This window comes from Myotis yumanensis, unplaced genomic scaffold, assembly GCF_028538775.1.
Source record: "Myotis yumanensis isolate MYYU_CA2020_CCGP unplaced genomic scaffold, mMyoYum1.0.hap1 SCAF_1, whole genome shotgun sequence".
In the NCBI taxonomy this organism is placed as follows: Eukaryota; Metazoa; Chordata; class Mammalia; order Chiroptera; family Vespertilionidae; genus Myotis; species Myotis yumanensis.
This window is the reverse complement of record NW_027223752.1, coordinates 17430225-17444439: the sequence shown is the minus strand read 5'-3', so window position 1 is coordinate 17444439 and position 14215 is coordinate 17430225. Positions and strand designations below refer to the sequence as shown.

The 14215-nt window shown below is 49.2% G+C and overlaps 1 protein-coding gene across 6 annotated transcripts in view; it reads right to left on the bottom strand.

The window, feature by feature from the left end:
- Window positions 1-14215, bottom strand: part of TTC7B (tetratricopeptide repeat domain 7B) — a 191992-nt gene that overhangs the window by 76638 nt on the left and 101139 nt on the right. For all 6 annotated transcript variants that reach the window (XM_070414930.1, XM_070414946.1, XM_070414963.1 and 3 more), the window contains 4 exons: window positions 7734-7817; window positions 6691-6795; window positions 4318-4435; window positions 3061-3118 (listed from right to left, as the gene is read on the bottom strand). In XM_070414930.1, coding sequence (XP_070271031.1) covers window positions 3061-3118; window positions 4318-4435; window positions 6691-6795; window positions 7734-7817 — 365 coding nt within the window. The remainder of the gene's footprint in view (window positions 1-3060; window positions 3119-4317; window positions 4436-6690; window positions 6796-7733; window positions 7818-14215) is intronic.

The following is a 14215-nucleotide window of genomic DNA, read 5'->3' as shown; positions in this document are numbered from 1 at the left end:
CTCATCTATTCACCTATCCATCCACTCATCCATCCATCCATCCACTCATCCATCCGTCCATCCACCTATCAACTCATCCACCTATCCATCCATTCACCCACCCACATTATTTAGTACCAATGTGGTGCCAGGCCTGTGCCAGCCTCTGGGGAGCCTGGAGATAAACCATGCACCAGCCTGGAGATGGGAGAACATCCCTTCTCCCCCAGAGCCAGGGAGACCCAAAGTGACCATTACAGTACAGTGGGAGCAGGGCCCCGAGAGAGGCATGCCAGGCTGCCGCAGGAGAGCATGGGATGGGCCCCCAAGATCACCTGTCTAGAACCCAGAACACCTTGAGGTCCACCCAGTGCTCTCCTAGACTCTGGTTCTAACATGTTCTAGAACCAAGAATATGGAAAAGGCTGAACAATTTTGACCCTGGTCCTTAAGATACATACTTTATAACAATAATAACTACAATTTATGAAGAATCTACTTTTAAGCACCTGGTCCAAGAGTATCCAATAAAAGAGCTAGAGCTAGAAGTGAAATCCTGAGGCCTGTTCTCTCCCCCATATCACCCTGCTGCCTTGTTCAGTCAATTCTCCTCAAAGTCTCCTTCTGTCCAGATTACAATGGACCTGTGATCAGTGTATTTATTAGTCAGTTAAGGGAGGAAATGTACACACCTGGTTAAATCTATCACTCAGGAGCCTCCCCTTAGTGACACACACAGAATGACCAACTTGCCCTGGTTTTCCCTGGTTTCAGCACTCAAAGTCCCATGGTCTGGGATACTGCTCACTTCCTGAAAGACTGGGATGGTCACTCCTTCCACACACACCAATTATACCACAAGCAAACTTAATCGAAGCCAGGAGGGAGAGCACCATGACGCGAGATCGTGTTTCACACTGAGTGACAAACACGACCAACACCACCTGGAGCAGCCGATTTCTGCACGTGGGGCCATCTCTGCACCATACTCGCAGCTTTGCAGACAACATGGTCTTGTTCACTATACCTCTGTCCGGGCCGAATGAATTGGCCCAGCTGCAGGGGCTGAGCTTCTGGACGTACGAACAGTGGAGGGCCTTAATATTAAGATGCAGAAATGCAAGAGGGAGGCCTTCAAAAACCACCTTTTTTAATTTACCCGACAGCAAATCTTTCTGAATTCTGACGCCAGGCATAATTAAGAGCTAATATTTATATGTTGTATCTGCAACCCCACCCCTTTTTGAGTTACACTCTTTTCTTTTTAAACAAAAATTGCCAAGCAATAGTATAAACAGCATTGTGGGCATAGGATTTAAATATATAGCAAAAAAAAGTACTTCTCATCCAAGTGGTTTTTAAATATCCATTTACATTTAAGAAGGACTACAAATCATTCATATTTACTTAAAATCTTTCCTTACAGATTGTCAGGTCTGCAGTGTACTAGAATAGCCCTCATTAATGTGTTCTTGAAACAAAATAATTTATTTCCTTGAAAAATATTCTTTATTTCACACAAATACTAATTTACATTAGCCTTTGCCAATAAATCACGTAGGTTAATAGGGTTTTATTACTCTTTATTTCTGCATGAACTAATATTTTAGAAAATCTCTTTGAATTGAAACCTAAGTAAAAGGCACAAGAAGGAATTCGGGTCAAAGGAACAGCTGTGACATAACATGAAGTTACGAATTGTGGCGGCTCAAGGCAGACCACCACCACGGCTGTTGTTAGAGAGCCAATGAGATGTGCTGACTTGAGAAAAGGGAAGCAGATGTAATGGCCGCTTTCTGAGGCAGTCATGTGTTTCACAAGCTGGGACTGGAAAAGTTAAAACTCCACATCATTTGAAATGGAAAGGCTTCCCCCACTCCCATGCTGAAGAACGGCAACAAAAGCTCAGCACACACATAGATCTGTGTGCAGGTGTCAATCCGGACTGTGTGTCATTACCCAGCGTGGGACGGGCAAGGTGAAGGCACAACCCGCAAGCCTGGCAGGAAGCAGAAGTGAGATGCAAGATTTCGGACTAACCGAAATCAAGTAATAGTGATTTCATGAAGACAGGGGCGTGAACCCTGCGGTAAATCCGTAGGCAACCCCGGTTCTGGGAAAGAAATCTAGCAAAGGGTATTATTGACTGAGGTCCTCATGAAATGTTGGTGCAAGTAACTAAGTTTCTAATACAATTCCAAGAAAGCAATGTAACGCAGATATATTTAAAGAGAGAGGATCAATAGCAATTGTGGATTTACCATCAGGCGGCTTTACGTTCAAGCAATGATTCATTTTAGTGATTTATTACAGCTGCGATAAGAATAAAATCAGGGCAGTGAAGTGCAGTAGGTACCAGAAAAGTTGGGTTAGAGTCAGGAGACGATGGTGCTATCCTGACCTCAAAGGCAATGTGGCTCAGTTACTCCCCACTCCTGCCTGCGAGTCCCTCACCTGCAGTGAACACACTGCTTGTCCTGTCCACCTGTCTGGTGTGGGTGAGGACGAGTTCAATGAGGGATTGGGAGAACACTATGACACGCAAGCACGTGCTAATTATAAAGCATTCTCCAAATTTCACAGCAGGTACATGATGGACACAGCACAGGTATTACGGAGCAAGACAGGGGTGGAGCGACTGGACTGTCTTCACATCGTATTTCAGAGACTGTCCTAAAACCTGACTTTTTCATTTCTTAACATAAAAATCTGCAGCTTCACAGGCAGAGAAAAAAAAAGCTAGGAAAGAATGATCCCTTTTCTAGATGATGACAAATGTCTTTAATAAAAGGAATCATCTCCCTACACATACAGAGCATCTGTCTTCCCAGAGCTGCACTGGCTTTATTAGGAAGGAAGGAAACGTGCCCGAAGGCTGAAGGACGGACGGATGAAGAATGCAGATCTTCACGGTAACAAATGATGCGGCGAGCTTCCACATGTGTGTTCAGTGCTCGGGAGGAAAGACTCCCGGGGGGAAAACACTGTTTACATAATCTTTATAAATATCTCTCCCTTTTATACTCATCACACTGTGGTGTCATTATGCACAGCCGAGTGAAAAGATGAACTCCCACTCACCTCTGAAATGCAAGAAGCGCCTTTCTCTGCAGGACCTCCTGCATCCCTCGCAACGAAGCTGAAAAGGGTTCCATCAGTCAGTGGCATGTTTCGGACAAATACAAAGCTCATCACAAAAACTACACATTCCTTTGGATTATGAGCAACAAATTCTGGGTGGGTGTGTGCTCAGTGCTGCCCCAGGCACTGGGAGGCGGGCCACGGAGCCCAGGCCAACCCGGGGCCCGGGCATTCGTGGGTGTAACTTGGCATGATGCCGAGGGGACAGCGTGAGTTGAGGGTCATTCTTGGTGCCCCAGGCAGAGGGGGCCATCTTTAAAAGACCAGTGGGAACTGCAGAGAGGAGCCCGGCTGTTTTCTCAAATGCAGGCATGTAACTGGGTGAAGCCTGGCTCTCCCAGGAGGCAGAGCAGACCACCAAGCACCATGGGTGTTGGGCTGGACGGCCTCAGAGGGCCTCTGGCACCGAGCAGCTCTGATCCTGGGCCAAGAAAGGCCCGTTTAATTCACACTGTGCAACGGCCAGGAGTGTTACCACCTTGATATGAACACTAGGGACTGATCTGACCCCCGCAACACTGGACCAGGAAAATCAGTTCAGAAGTGGGCCCGGCCAGTGTGGCTCAGTGGTTGAGCATCGACCAGGAACCAGGGGTCATGGTTTGATTCCGGTCAGGGCACATGCCCATGTTGCAAGCTCGGTCCCCAATGTGGGGTGTGCAGGAGGCAGCCAATCAATGATTCTCTCTCATCATTGATGTTTCTCTCTCTCTCTTTCCCCCTCTCCCTTCCTCTCCGAAATCAATGAAAATATATTTTTTTTAAAAGGAAAAGAATGACTGCATGGAGAAAGGGCAGGTCCTGACCAATCAAGGGAAGCTTCCTGGCAGAGGCTGGCCCGGAACTCTCCTATATTCCTGTGCCTAAGACCCAACATCCCTTCACAGGTGGACCGCCCAGCCGAGTGCTGGGGCAGAGGCAGGCCCAGGCTGGGGAGATGAATCGGTTCTCAAGGCCCCTGCACCTGCCAGCTGGCCCCCTGTGCACCACCAGCCCAGCCCCCTTCCCTCCCATAGCCAAGCAGCACACGCAACGAGGACCGCAGCAGCAGGGCCCCACAGGACAGGGCACAGGAGTGGGCACATAGAGCGGCCCAGCTTATGCGCCCGCCGGAGACAGTGGGAGGTGTGGGAACCCCGCGGTGCAGACGGGCAGCCCGGCCTGTGTCCCAGGGCCCGTGGGTGGGGCTTCTCTCACCGTCAGTGGCCTGCAGGCTGTACGTGAGCCCCAGAGCTAAGTAGCCTTTGGCCTTGAACTCGGACGTTTTCTCTTCCGCATCAACGACAATTTTGGCAAACTTCTCAGCCTCTTCCAACTGAAAAATCAGACACATTAAAAACAACGACAACCTGCAGAATTTCCAGCACGAGTTACCAGAAGCATCGGCTGCCAAGAACAGAGTTCTGATGAGTCACCGTGAAAATGACTCCCAAATCTTCCAAGTCCACGGTGGCAATTCTGTCTCTCTATCCGAGCCCTCTGACAGTCCTGAGGACCCCACCTTGCCTTTTCCCACCAAGGTTTCCCTCCTGCTTCTCTGCCTTCTTTTCCAAAATCACTCTCCTACTCGGTGGGCTCCTGTCCTTTTCACCTTTGCTTTTTACTGATCGGTTCTGTAAGTAGGTTGTGCAAGGTGCTCAGAAGTTGAATGTTATATGCAGGGGTGGGCAAAAGCAATGAGTATGCAAAACAGTTTATTCTTGCATTATTACATATTACTTATTGCATTGTTTGTATTACAACTGTAAACCAGCATTGCCTACCCAGATAGAAATGTTTTGCGTTTGGGTCTTACCTTATTTATTTATTTATTTTTAAAAGCATAATGATCCACTGAAGCTTGGTTTCTCTTTCTTATAAGCTGTTAAAAATGCCAAAACTGCATCTATTTATTCTACACCGCACAGCACATGGACCTGGCACGAGCAGATGCGGTGAGAGAATGTGCACCTGTAAACTGCACCCACCATGAGGCCTTCCGCACAGAATATTAGAGGCAAATAATAAGATCTGTTCCTTCGAACTATGGCAAATGTTGATGCTATTGAGGCTGGGTGACAGTATGTGGCAGCTCATTACACTCTGTGGCATTTGGAAGTTTTAATAACAAAAATGGAAAAAATATATACAGAAAAGATCTGTTACTCTTATCTTTAAAAAAGGGAGTAGGCTTACTTTAGGCGTTGGAGACGTGTATCACAGTCATGAGCAATGTCACGCTGCAGGGAGGGCAGCGGTCAGAGCTGGGGGCCCTCATTTTCAAACGGAGGGGCTGGGTCCACTCCTGCGCCCACTCCTGTGCCCCGTCCAGCGCCCACTCTGCCGCTGCTCACACTGGCCCCGCACTGTGACCCCACTTGTCAAAACCTGCCCAGACCTTCACAGCTCTCTGTTTCAGGCGAGAGCCTGCTCTTTCAAAATGTCTTTTCCTCCCACATTTTACCAAATAAAATTTAACAAAGGTAGAACACTTTCTTCACAAGGCTCACTTCTGTCCTGTCGGGTGAGAATAAATGAGGGAAAACACCAGCAGCAAGGACCATAATGGCAAAAAACCTCAGCAAGTCTCCTGGGGGAGTTCTTATCACTAATCTGTTATTTTGTTTGTTTTTTGTTACTCCTCACCTAAGATATTTTTTCCACTGCTTTTCAGAGAGTGGGAGAGAGGGATGGAGGAAGGGTGGGAAGGGGAGGGAGAGAGAGAAAGAGAGACATCAATATGAGAGATATATCGACTGGTTATCTCCCACACGTGCCCCCAGTGCGGAGCGAACCTGCAACCCAGGTATGTGCCCTTGGACCTGAGACCCTTTGGTGGGAGGGCAGAGGCTCTGGCCAGGGCTTCTTATCACTAATCTTGATATGCAGTCAAAGAAAAGGCAGTAAGACTGCATTGTATATGGCAGGGACCACCATCTCAGCAGCTAGTCTGAGCTTTCTATTGAAATGGTAGGTTTTGGAGGTACTAAAACTGTGACAAATCATACTATTCCCAAATCCAAATCTGAACAAGAATATCTGAAGAGGGAAGTGGGTGTGAAGGCCGAGGAAAGAAGGAAGTTGTGCTCAGCCTGCCCGGTGTGGCTCAGTTGTTGAGCATCGTGCCATGCACCAGGAGATCACCGGTTTGACTGATTTCCGGTCAGGGCACATGCCTGGGTTGTGGGCTTGTCCCCAGTAGGGGGTGTGCAGGAGGCAGCCGACCCATGTTTCTCTCCCATAGATGTTTCCAGCTCTCTCTCCCTCTCCCTCCCGCTCTTCAGTCCTACGTTAGCTTCACACAGCCAGATGTATCTGAGCATGAATTCCCACTCTATCATTTCTACTTTTCAAGCATATTGCCATGAAAAAAAAAACAAAAAACTGGAGCCCCAGGAACATGCTGATTCCCCACAGTCCGGGGTGGGGGTGGGTGTGGGTGGGAGGGGGCCAGATGGAGAGGCCAGAGGAGCCGGGGTCTGGGGCTCTGGGCAGCCTGTGTGTGTGTAACTGGTGAGTCCCTGCGCTTTCCTCTCTGCCGGGCAATGCAACAGGCTGGCAGCCCTGCCCTGAGCGCGGCCAGCTACTCACCCAGTGAAGGGAGCCCATGCACAGCTTGGCGGCCAGCAGCGGGATGGTGGCGTCATCGGGCTTCAGCCGAATGCATTCCTTCAGCACCTTCACGGCACGGGCAGACTTGGCAAAGGAGAGTGTTTCTGTGAAACTCGGAATGTTTGACAGAACCAAACACTAAAAACTTCCCCGGGGGCTTTTAGTTAGCTGTCCTCTTAATGCGGTTTTCCAATGGGGAGCCCAACCCCACAGGGGCCTGGGATGGCAACAACCAGAACACGGGGTTCCTGAGTGACAGGGCCGTAAACTGGGGTGAAACCAGCGGAAAGGCTTCCCTGGAGTCACCCTCTTTTTCTTCCTTCCTGGTGTTGTAATGAAAAATAAACGGTTTGTAGCATAGCATACTACATTTCTGTCTTCACCTACCCCAAATAACCTTATATCACAGACTTAACAATTCGCTAAATGGCAGATTCATTAAATGGCCCAAATTAATTCTCCTTATTGAGTACGTACCACGTGGGGGTTCTATACTAAGCACCTGGTGAGTCTGATCTCACCCACTAACCACTCTGGAAGTCGGCCCTATTATTGCTACATTTTACTAAAAAGGAAAGCGACATGGTGACCTGCCCCGGGTCACACAGCCCAGACCTCAGCTCTGGCAGCTGGACTCCAAAGCCGACGTCTTCCACGAACATCAGACACATCCTGATATAACAAACGGCCAAAGAGAACCACACAACTTCCCCCTTCTCCCCTAGGAGTCAGTTTATGCTCCCAAATGCGCGGGAGGGCCAGTGTGAAGACACCAGCCTTAGTTCAAGCCACATGGTCACGTGACAAAGTTTCAATGGCGAGAAAACGGCAAATATTTCAGAATTCTTCTTCTCAACGATGTGTCTGTGTTGGCCCCCAAATAATTAAACTTGATTGTTCATTTATAAATGACCACAGGGCAGCTTCCTATGGCTTAGACCCCTGTGAGGGATGCCACCGCCCCTGGGATTGGAAGGCACTGCGCGTGGACGCGGAGAACCGCACGCAGAAGGGGGACTCACTTTTCCGGCCGCCATGAGTGACAGAGCAAACTGGTACCAGAGGTGGAACTCCTCGAAGGCGAACTTCATGGCTCTCTCTAAGCACTGGTGGGAGAGAGCAAACACAGACACGTGAGCATGGCCGCCGTCACACGCCACGTGAGTCTGGGTCTAATCCAGCCGTGGGCAAACTACGGCCCGCTGGCCGGATCCGGCCCGTTTGAAATGAATAAAACTAAAAAAAAAAAAAAAAAGACCGTACCCTTTTATGTAATGATGTTTACTTTGAATTTATATTAGTTCACACAAACACTCCATCCATGCTTTTGTTCCGGCCCTCCGGTCCAGTGTAAGAACCCATTGTGGCCCTCGAGTCAAAAAGTTTGCCCACCCCTGGTCTACGCACACTGCAGTGAGACCGACAACCTCTGCTTTCCTTGGATGTTTGAAACACAGTCTCCCACCCCACCCCACGGGGTGGCGTGCACTGTGCCAGACGCCAAGACGACCCACCGGTGACAAAAGCACAAGCCTTGGTCTCGGGGAGTTTTCCCTCCACTGCGAGGAAAGAGGCAGGGGCGCCAACAGCTCCAACACAAGGCCCCACCTGACAAGTGGGCGAGATGGGGTTAGTGGGGGGGCGACCTAACCCAGGTGCAGGGAGGTGTGGGCTGGGGATAATGGGGGAGACAGGTGCTATGGAGAGAACACCAAGCAATGAAAAGCGAACAGCACTTAGAAAATGACTGAGGGAACTCACTTAGAAACTCATCACATTCGCTGAGATTAAGCAAAGGAGCCGGTATGTGGAGAGAAAGGGTCGATGGTGATAAAAAGTAAGTGTGTCCTACCAGCTCTACTGCTACGAGGAATGATAAACATCAATTGTTTTCCTGATGAACGAAAGGAGTGCAGCAGCTGACACCATCTGTTCTGAATCAAAAGCTAGATGCTGCAACTTTACAGTCTAGACCAGTGGTTCTCAACCTTGGCTGCACATTAGAATCACCTGGGAATCTTTTTAAAATTCTGATTTCTGGGCCTCGTCCTCCGGAAATTCTGTTTCTTTGTTATGGGGTGGGGCCACAACATTAGTAACAAAGAAACAGAATTTCCGGAGGATGGGGCCCAGAAATCAGGATTTCAAAAAGATTCCCAGGTGATTCTAATGTGCAGCCAAGGTTGAGAACCACTGGACTAGACTATGCTTGTTTTTGTTTCCTTAACAAGTGGTATGGACTGAATGCTGCGTCCCCGTCCCCCCCCCCCCCCCGCCCCCCAAATTCATATGTGGAAACCTAACCCCCACAGACGGTGCCAGAAGGTGGGGCCTTTGGAGGGTGACTGAGTCATGAGGGCAGAGCCCCATGAATAGGATTCGTGTCCTTATGAAAGAGGAGCGGTCCCTAGTCCCTCCCGCCGTGTGAGCCCGCAGCGGACGCTGGCAGCCTGCCACCCAGCAGTGGGCCTTCACCGGACATCAAATCTGCTGGAGCCAGGATCTTGGGCTTCCAGCTCCAGAACCGTGAGAAACAAGCATTTGTTGTTTATCAGCCTCTCGGTCCGTGTATTTTGTTTTCGCAGCCGGAACGGACAGACACAGCTTTTGGATGACATGGGCTATGGAGCCAGGACCCGTTCTGGCTGCTGTACCAGAGCCGCCTCGTTGGTCGTGCCAACCCCACGAGGTCCAGGCAGGCCCTTTCTGTCCCTCCCCTCACAGCCTGCTGCGTGCCCAGTGAGGTCCCGGCGGGTTCTGGTGGAGCCAGGGTCTGAACCAGGCAGCTCTCAGCACCACACTCCGCTGCTCCGACATGCCACGCCCACTTCCCAGGCCCACTCATGCTGCACAGAGCGAAATACAGCTAAAAGGCCCCCAGAATGCCACAGGGCGCCTGAGCTATTTCTGAGATCCAGCAAGAGCTTTCACTGTTAATGGGGCATTGCTCCCTTGGCCTTTTGGGGACCCCCGAGGCTACTGAGGACTGAGGTCTTTCCAGCTTGCAGAATTTCCAAGGAGCCTCACAGATGCCACTATGCCCACCAGCACCCCGCGCGAGGATGCCGCGCCCCAGCCCACCTCAAGGCGCTCAGCTGGCGTGAGTCCTGAGTCACAAGTTTCCTCCACTCACTGCCGCATCCTTCACAGACCCCTCCCCGCTTAGGCCTCTCTCTCACAACTATAACAACCTACAGCCCACGATAAGCCACAGGGGTATCACACAGGGATTCAGGAATGAAGTCAACAACACACTGGCCCCTCACCCTAATTCAGAGGTGTCTGGGCTCCGGCATCACCCCTCTTTCTTCCTGTGGGCTCCTGGCATCGTACAAACGGTGACGCGCTGCCTGAGAAAGCGCCCAGGCAGCTGCAGATGCTCCTGAAGTCTCAATGCCAAGCACACCGCTTGGTGTGTAACCTGCCCTCCCCATGTCCCTGCAGACATCAAGATGACACGACTCCCCACACAGTGCAGGTCGACATTCCTCAATCCCGGAAGGAGGCCCCTCCCAAAGAATGCCTCCAAGCAAACCAAGAACTCGGCTGGCACCGGGCATTTGCTCTCCACAACATCTGCCCCCTGGCCTGGGTGTCTGCTCACCCCAGTTCTCTTTGACTACCCCTTTTCAGCACCTTAATCGTATCTGTATGTGATAAAGTAAAAACTTCCAGTTTTAATAGAGCGAGGAGATTGGGAACAGAATATATACTATAAAAACAAAATAAGAGCATTCCCATTTTAATGATGGTTCCAGTCTAAAAGAAATACTGATGAAATGGACTTTTAAGACACAGGTGCTAAAACCTATATAATTTTATTAAACAATGTCAACCCAGTAAATTCAATAAAAAAGAAGAAAAAAAGGAGACACAGGAGTTTTGTGCATGTTGGGGCCTTTAAGAGGCTGCTTCAGTCCCCCAGGCCCACTGGCTGATGGCCGGGAGGGGACAGAGAAGGCAGGCATGGGGCGAGGACAGCAGTCTCGGGGCATTGGGTCCACATTTAATCCAAACTCCTTACCCCCAGCCACAGGGTGGTCATGGGGCTACATGAAGCAATGTTTTAAATGCACGTGAAATGCCTAGAAGGCTGTCTGGCACAGAATGAACGGTACAAACACCTTAGTGGTGATGTAGCTGTTATGAAACGAAGACGCAGCAGATCCTGTGGGCTTGGGGGTTCTGCATGAGGGGGAATGCAGGGGAGGAGAGCTCTGGGCCGGGGCAGGGGATGGCAGAGGGGAGTGGCCTGGAGCCTCTGAGAGGAAAGGAGAGATGAGAGAAGACGCTGGCCCTTCTTCACGTCCGGTGTCCAGTGAAGAGATGGCGTGTGGGCCTGGGAGAGGGATCCGGGGTCCTCTCCGGGCCTGCAGACCCCCGAGTCACCCACACAGAATAGCAAGTGGCATCTCCAAGTCATCCCCTTACCAGAAGCGAAGGTGGATTTGGCAGTAGGATTGTTTCTACCAGGAAAGACAGGCCCGGGCGCTGTAATCACCATGCCACCGCCATCGCTCCAAAGCCCAGACCACATTCATCTGATGCCACAAATACTTGGTAGAACAAGAATTAGCCTCTAAATGGCATCCGAGTCATCTGAGTGGCCGTCACACTGTCCCTTGCAAAATGTTTCCTTTGGTCGCAGAAGCGTACCTTTTCCTGCTGTCGCTGTGGCTTTTCACGAATCAGCCATCCCGAGGGGGCAACAGGAATGAGAAGCTCTTTGGCATGAGAACGGGATTGAGCAATTACCTTCCTGGTAGGCAAAGCCCAGTGACATGAACTGGGCACATGGCAGCAACAGCTGTGCAGCCGCACCGCACGGGAAGCCAGGGCCTATTTTTGGAATTTGAGAGGGAGACTGAGCATCCAAGAGCCCGTGGAGGAGGGGGCAGTAACAAAATAATCAGATTTTGCCTCAAATTGAGCCTGGAGCTGAAGTCTAAAATTCATCACCATTAAAACAGAATAAATAGCATGGTGCGCTGTCTTCATTACTCACCTCTGTGGGCAGGTGGGCCAAATCCTGGGAGTTCTCATAACTCAGATCCTTTCATCGAGTCGGAAGGTTTTCTTCCCTACGTCCTTTGTAGGTAATGAGGCAGCTAACATATGTGATTCTTGCAGTTGTGTTTCAGTGCTTCTTAATTTAACATGGTATATGGATAATATTTCGTGCCTTTATTTTTAGCAATTAAAGACTAAACAATTTAGACATTCTGGACCATTATCCTGAACCCACAGAAGGGCATAAGCAGGGTATGCTGAAACCTCTCAGATGATGTGGACACATTCTTACTTTATGGCTGAGGAAATGATGAGCAAGAGAGACAAGACCTGCCAGGGTCACCCAAGGGCAGAACTGGGATTAGAACCCAGGTCTCAGGATGCTCAGTTCAGAAGGCTTATTTCTGAATCAACTAAAAAGAAATAAAATTAATTAAATAATTAAAGTGGAATTTGAGATATCTTTTTTTTTTTAATTAAATCTTTATTGTTCAGATTATTACATTAGTTACTCTTTTTTCCCACCATAACTCCCCTCTACCCAGTTCCAACCCCACCCTCTGCCCTCACTCCCCACCCACTGTCCTCATCCACAGGTGCACGATTGTTGTCTAATCTCTTCACTCACCCCCACACCCCTTTCTCCCCCCCCCCCCAAGAATAGTCAGTCCATTCCCTTTCTATGTCCCTGATTCTATTACAATCACCAGTTCATCAGATTATTTATTCACTTGATTTTTAGATTCACTTGTTGATAGATGTGTATTTGTTGTTCATAATTTGTATCTTTACCTTTTTCTTCTTCTTCCTCTTCTTACAGGATACCTTTCAGCATTTCATATAATACTGGTTTGGTGGTGATGAACTCCTTTAGCTTTTTCTTATCTGTGAAGCTCTTTATCTGGCCTTCACTTCTGAATGATAGCTTTGCTGGATAAAGTAGTCTTGGTTGTAGGTTCTTGGTATTCATCACTTTGAATATTTCTTGCCATTCCCTTCTGGCCTGCAAAGTTTCTGTTGAGAAATCAGCTGACAGTCGTATGGGTACTCCCTTGTAGGTAACTGATTTTCTTTCTCTTGCTGCTTTTAGGATTCTCTCTTTGTCTTTTGCTCTTGGCATTTTAATTATGATGTGTCTTGGTGTGGTCCTCTTTGGATTCCTTTTGTTTGGGGTTCTCTGCGCTTCCTGGACTTGGAAGTCTATTCCTTTCACCAGGTAGGGGAAGTTTTCTGTCATTATTTCTTCAAATAGGTTTTCAATATCTTGCTCTCTCTCATCTTCTGGCACCCCTATAATTCGGATGTTGGTACGCTTGAAGCTGTCCCAGAGGCTCCTTACACTATCTTCATATTTTCGGATTCTTTTTTCATTTTGCTTTTCCGGTTGGGTGTTTTTTGCTTCTTCGTATTTCAAATCTTTGACTTGATCCTTGCGACCCTCTGGTCTGCTGTTGGGAGTCTGTATAATATTCTTTATTTCAGTCAGTGTATGCTTAATTTCTAGTTGGTCCTTTATCACAACATCGAGGGTCTCATTAGATTTCTTGAGGATCTCACTACATTTATCGGCGGTCTTACCAGTCTTTTCGAGGGCTTCTAAACAGTTCTTTAAAGACCTTAAAAGTGTGGTTTTGAACTCTATATCCAACAGTTTGCTTTCCTCCAATTCTGTCGTTTGTGTCCTGTTTCTTTGTCTCGGCATTTTTTTATGCTTCGCTGTGTCGATAGAGTGCCTTTCTGTGCTAAGTGTCCCAATTACCTAAGGTAGACACTCTTGGTGCACCCCCTTGTGGGCTTTGTGCACAGTCTTGTTGTGGTTAAGCCTTGATTGTTGTAGTTATCACTGTGAGGAATTGACCTCCAGGTCAATTGGCTGTGAGAATCAGCTGTGTCTGCGGTGGGAGAACTTCTGTGCTGGAGACACCCCTCTGGGGCTAGACTTGCTTCGATGGGGCTTTGGTGCTCACTGAGTCTGCCTCCTGAGTGTGTCTTTTATGGTTCCACAGAGCTTAAAGCTGGATGGTCCCACTCTGACCTCTGGGCTTCCTGGCTCCTGGATCTCTAGGGAGGTGCTAATCTAGCCTTTGCCTGAGGCTATCCAGCAAAAGCCTCCCTGCAGGGCTTGGGCGGGGCGGGTCCCACGGGATCAACAGGGCGGGGTTAGCAATTATGGCTGCTCTCAGTCTTGCCCTCAGAGGCTCTGCTTCTCAGTGTCCCAGTAGTCGCTGAAAGCCCCACGGAGAGAAAGCTGCCCTAGGGTTCTGAGCGATGCCAGACAGTCCCGCTTCTCCCGTATGAGTCTGGGTCCTTAGAGACTCGCCCGGAACTGGAGCTCAGAGCCTGAGACTCCCTCCCGATTGAAAACAACCGCGCCCTCAGCCTCCAGCCCGCTCCACATGCACTCCGAACCTTGGTATTTTACTTCAGCACTGCGCCTCCTCTGAGCCTCTGTATGCTTTTCTCTTTCCTCCTAGTTGTAGAACATCCACTCAGC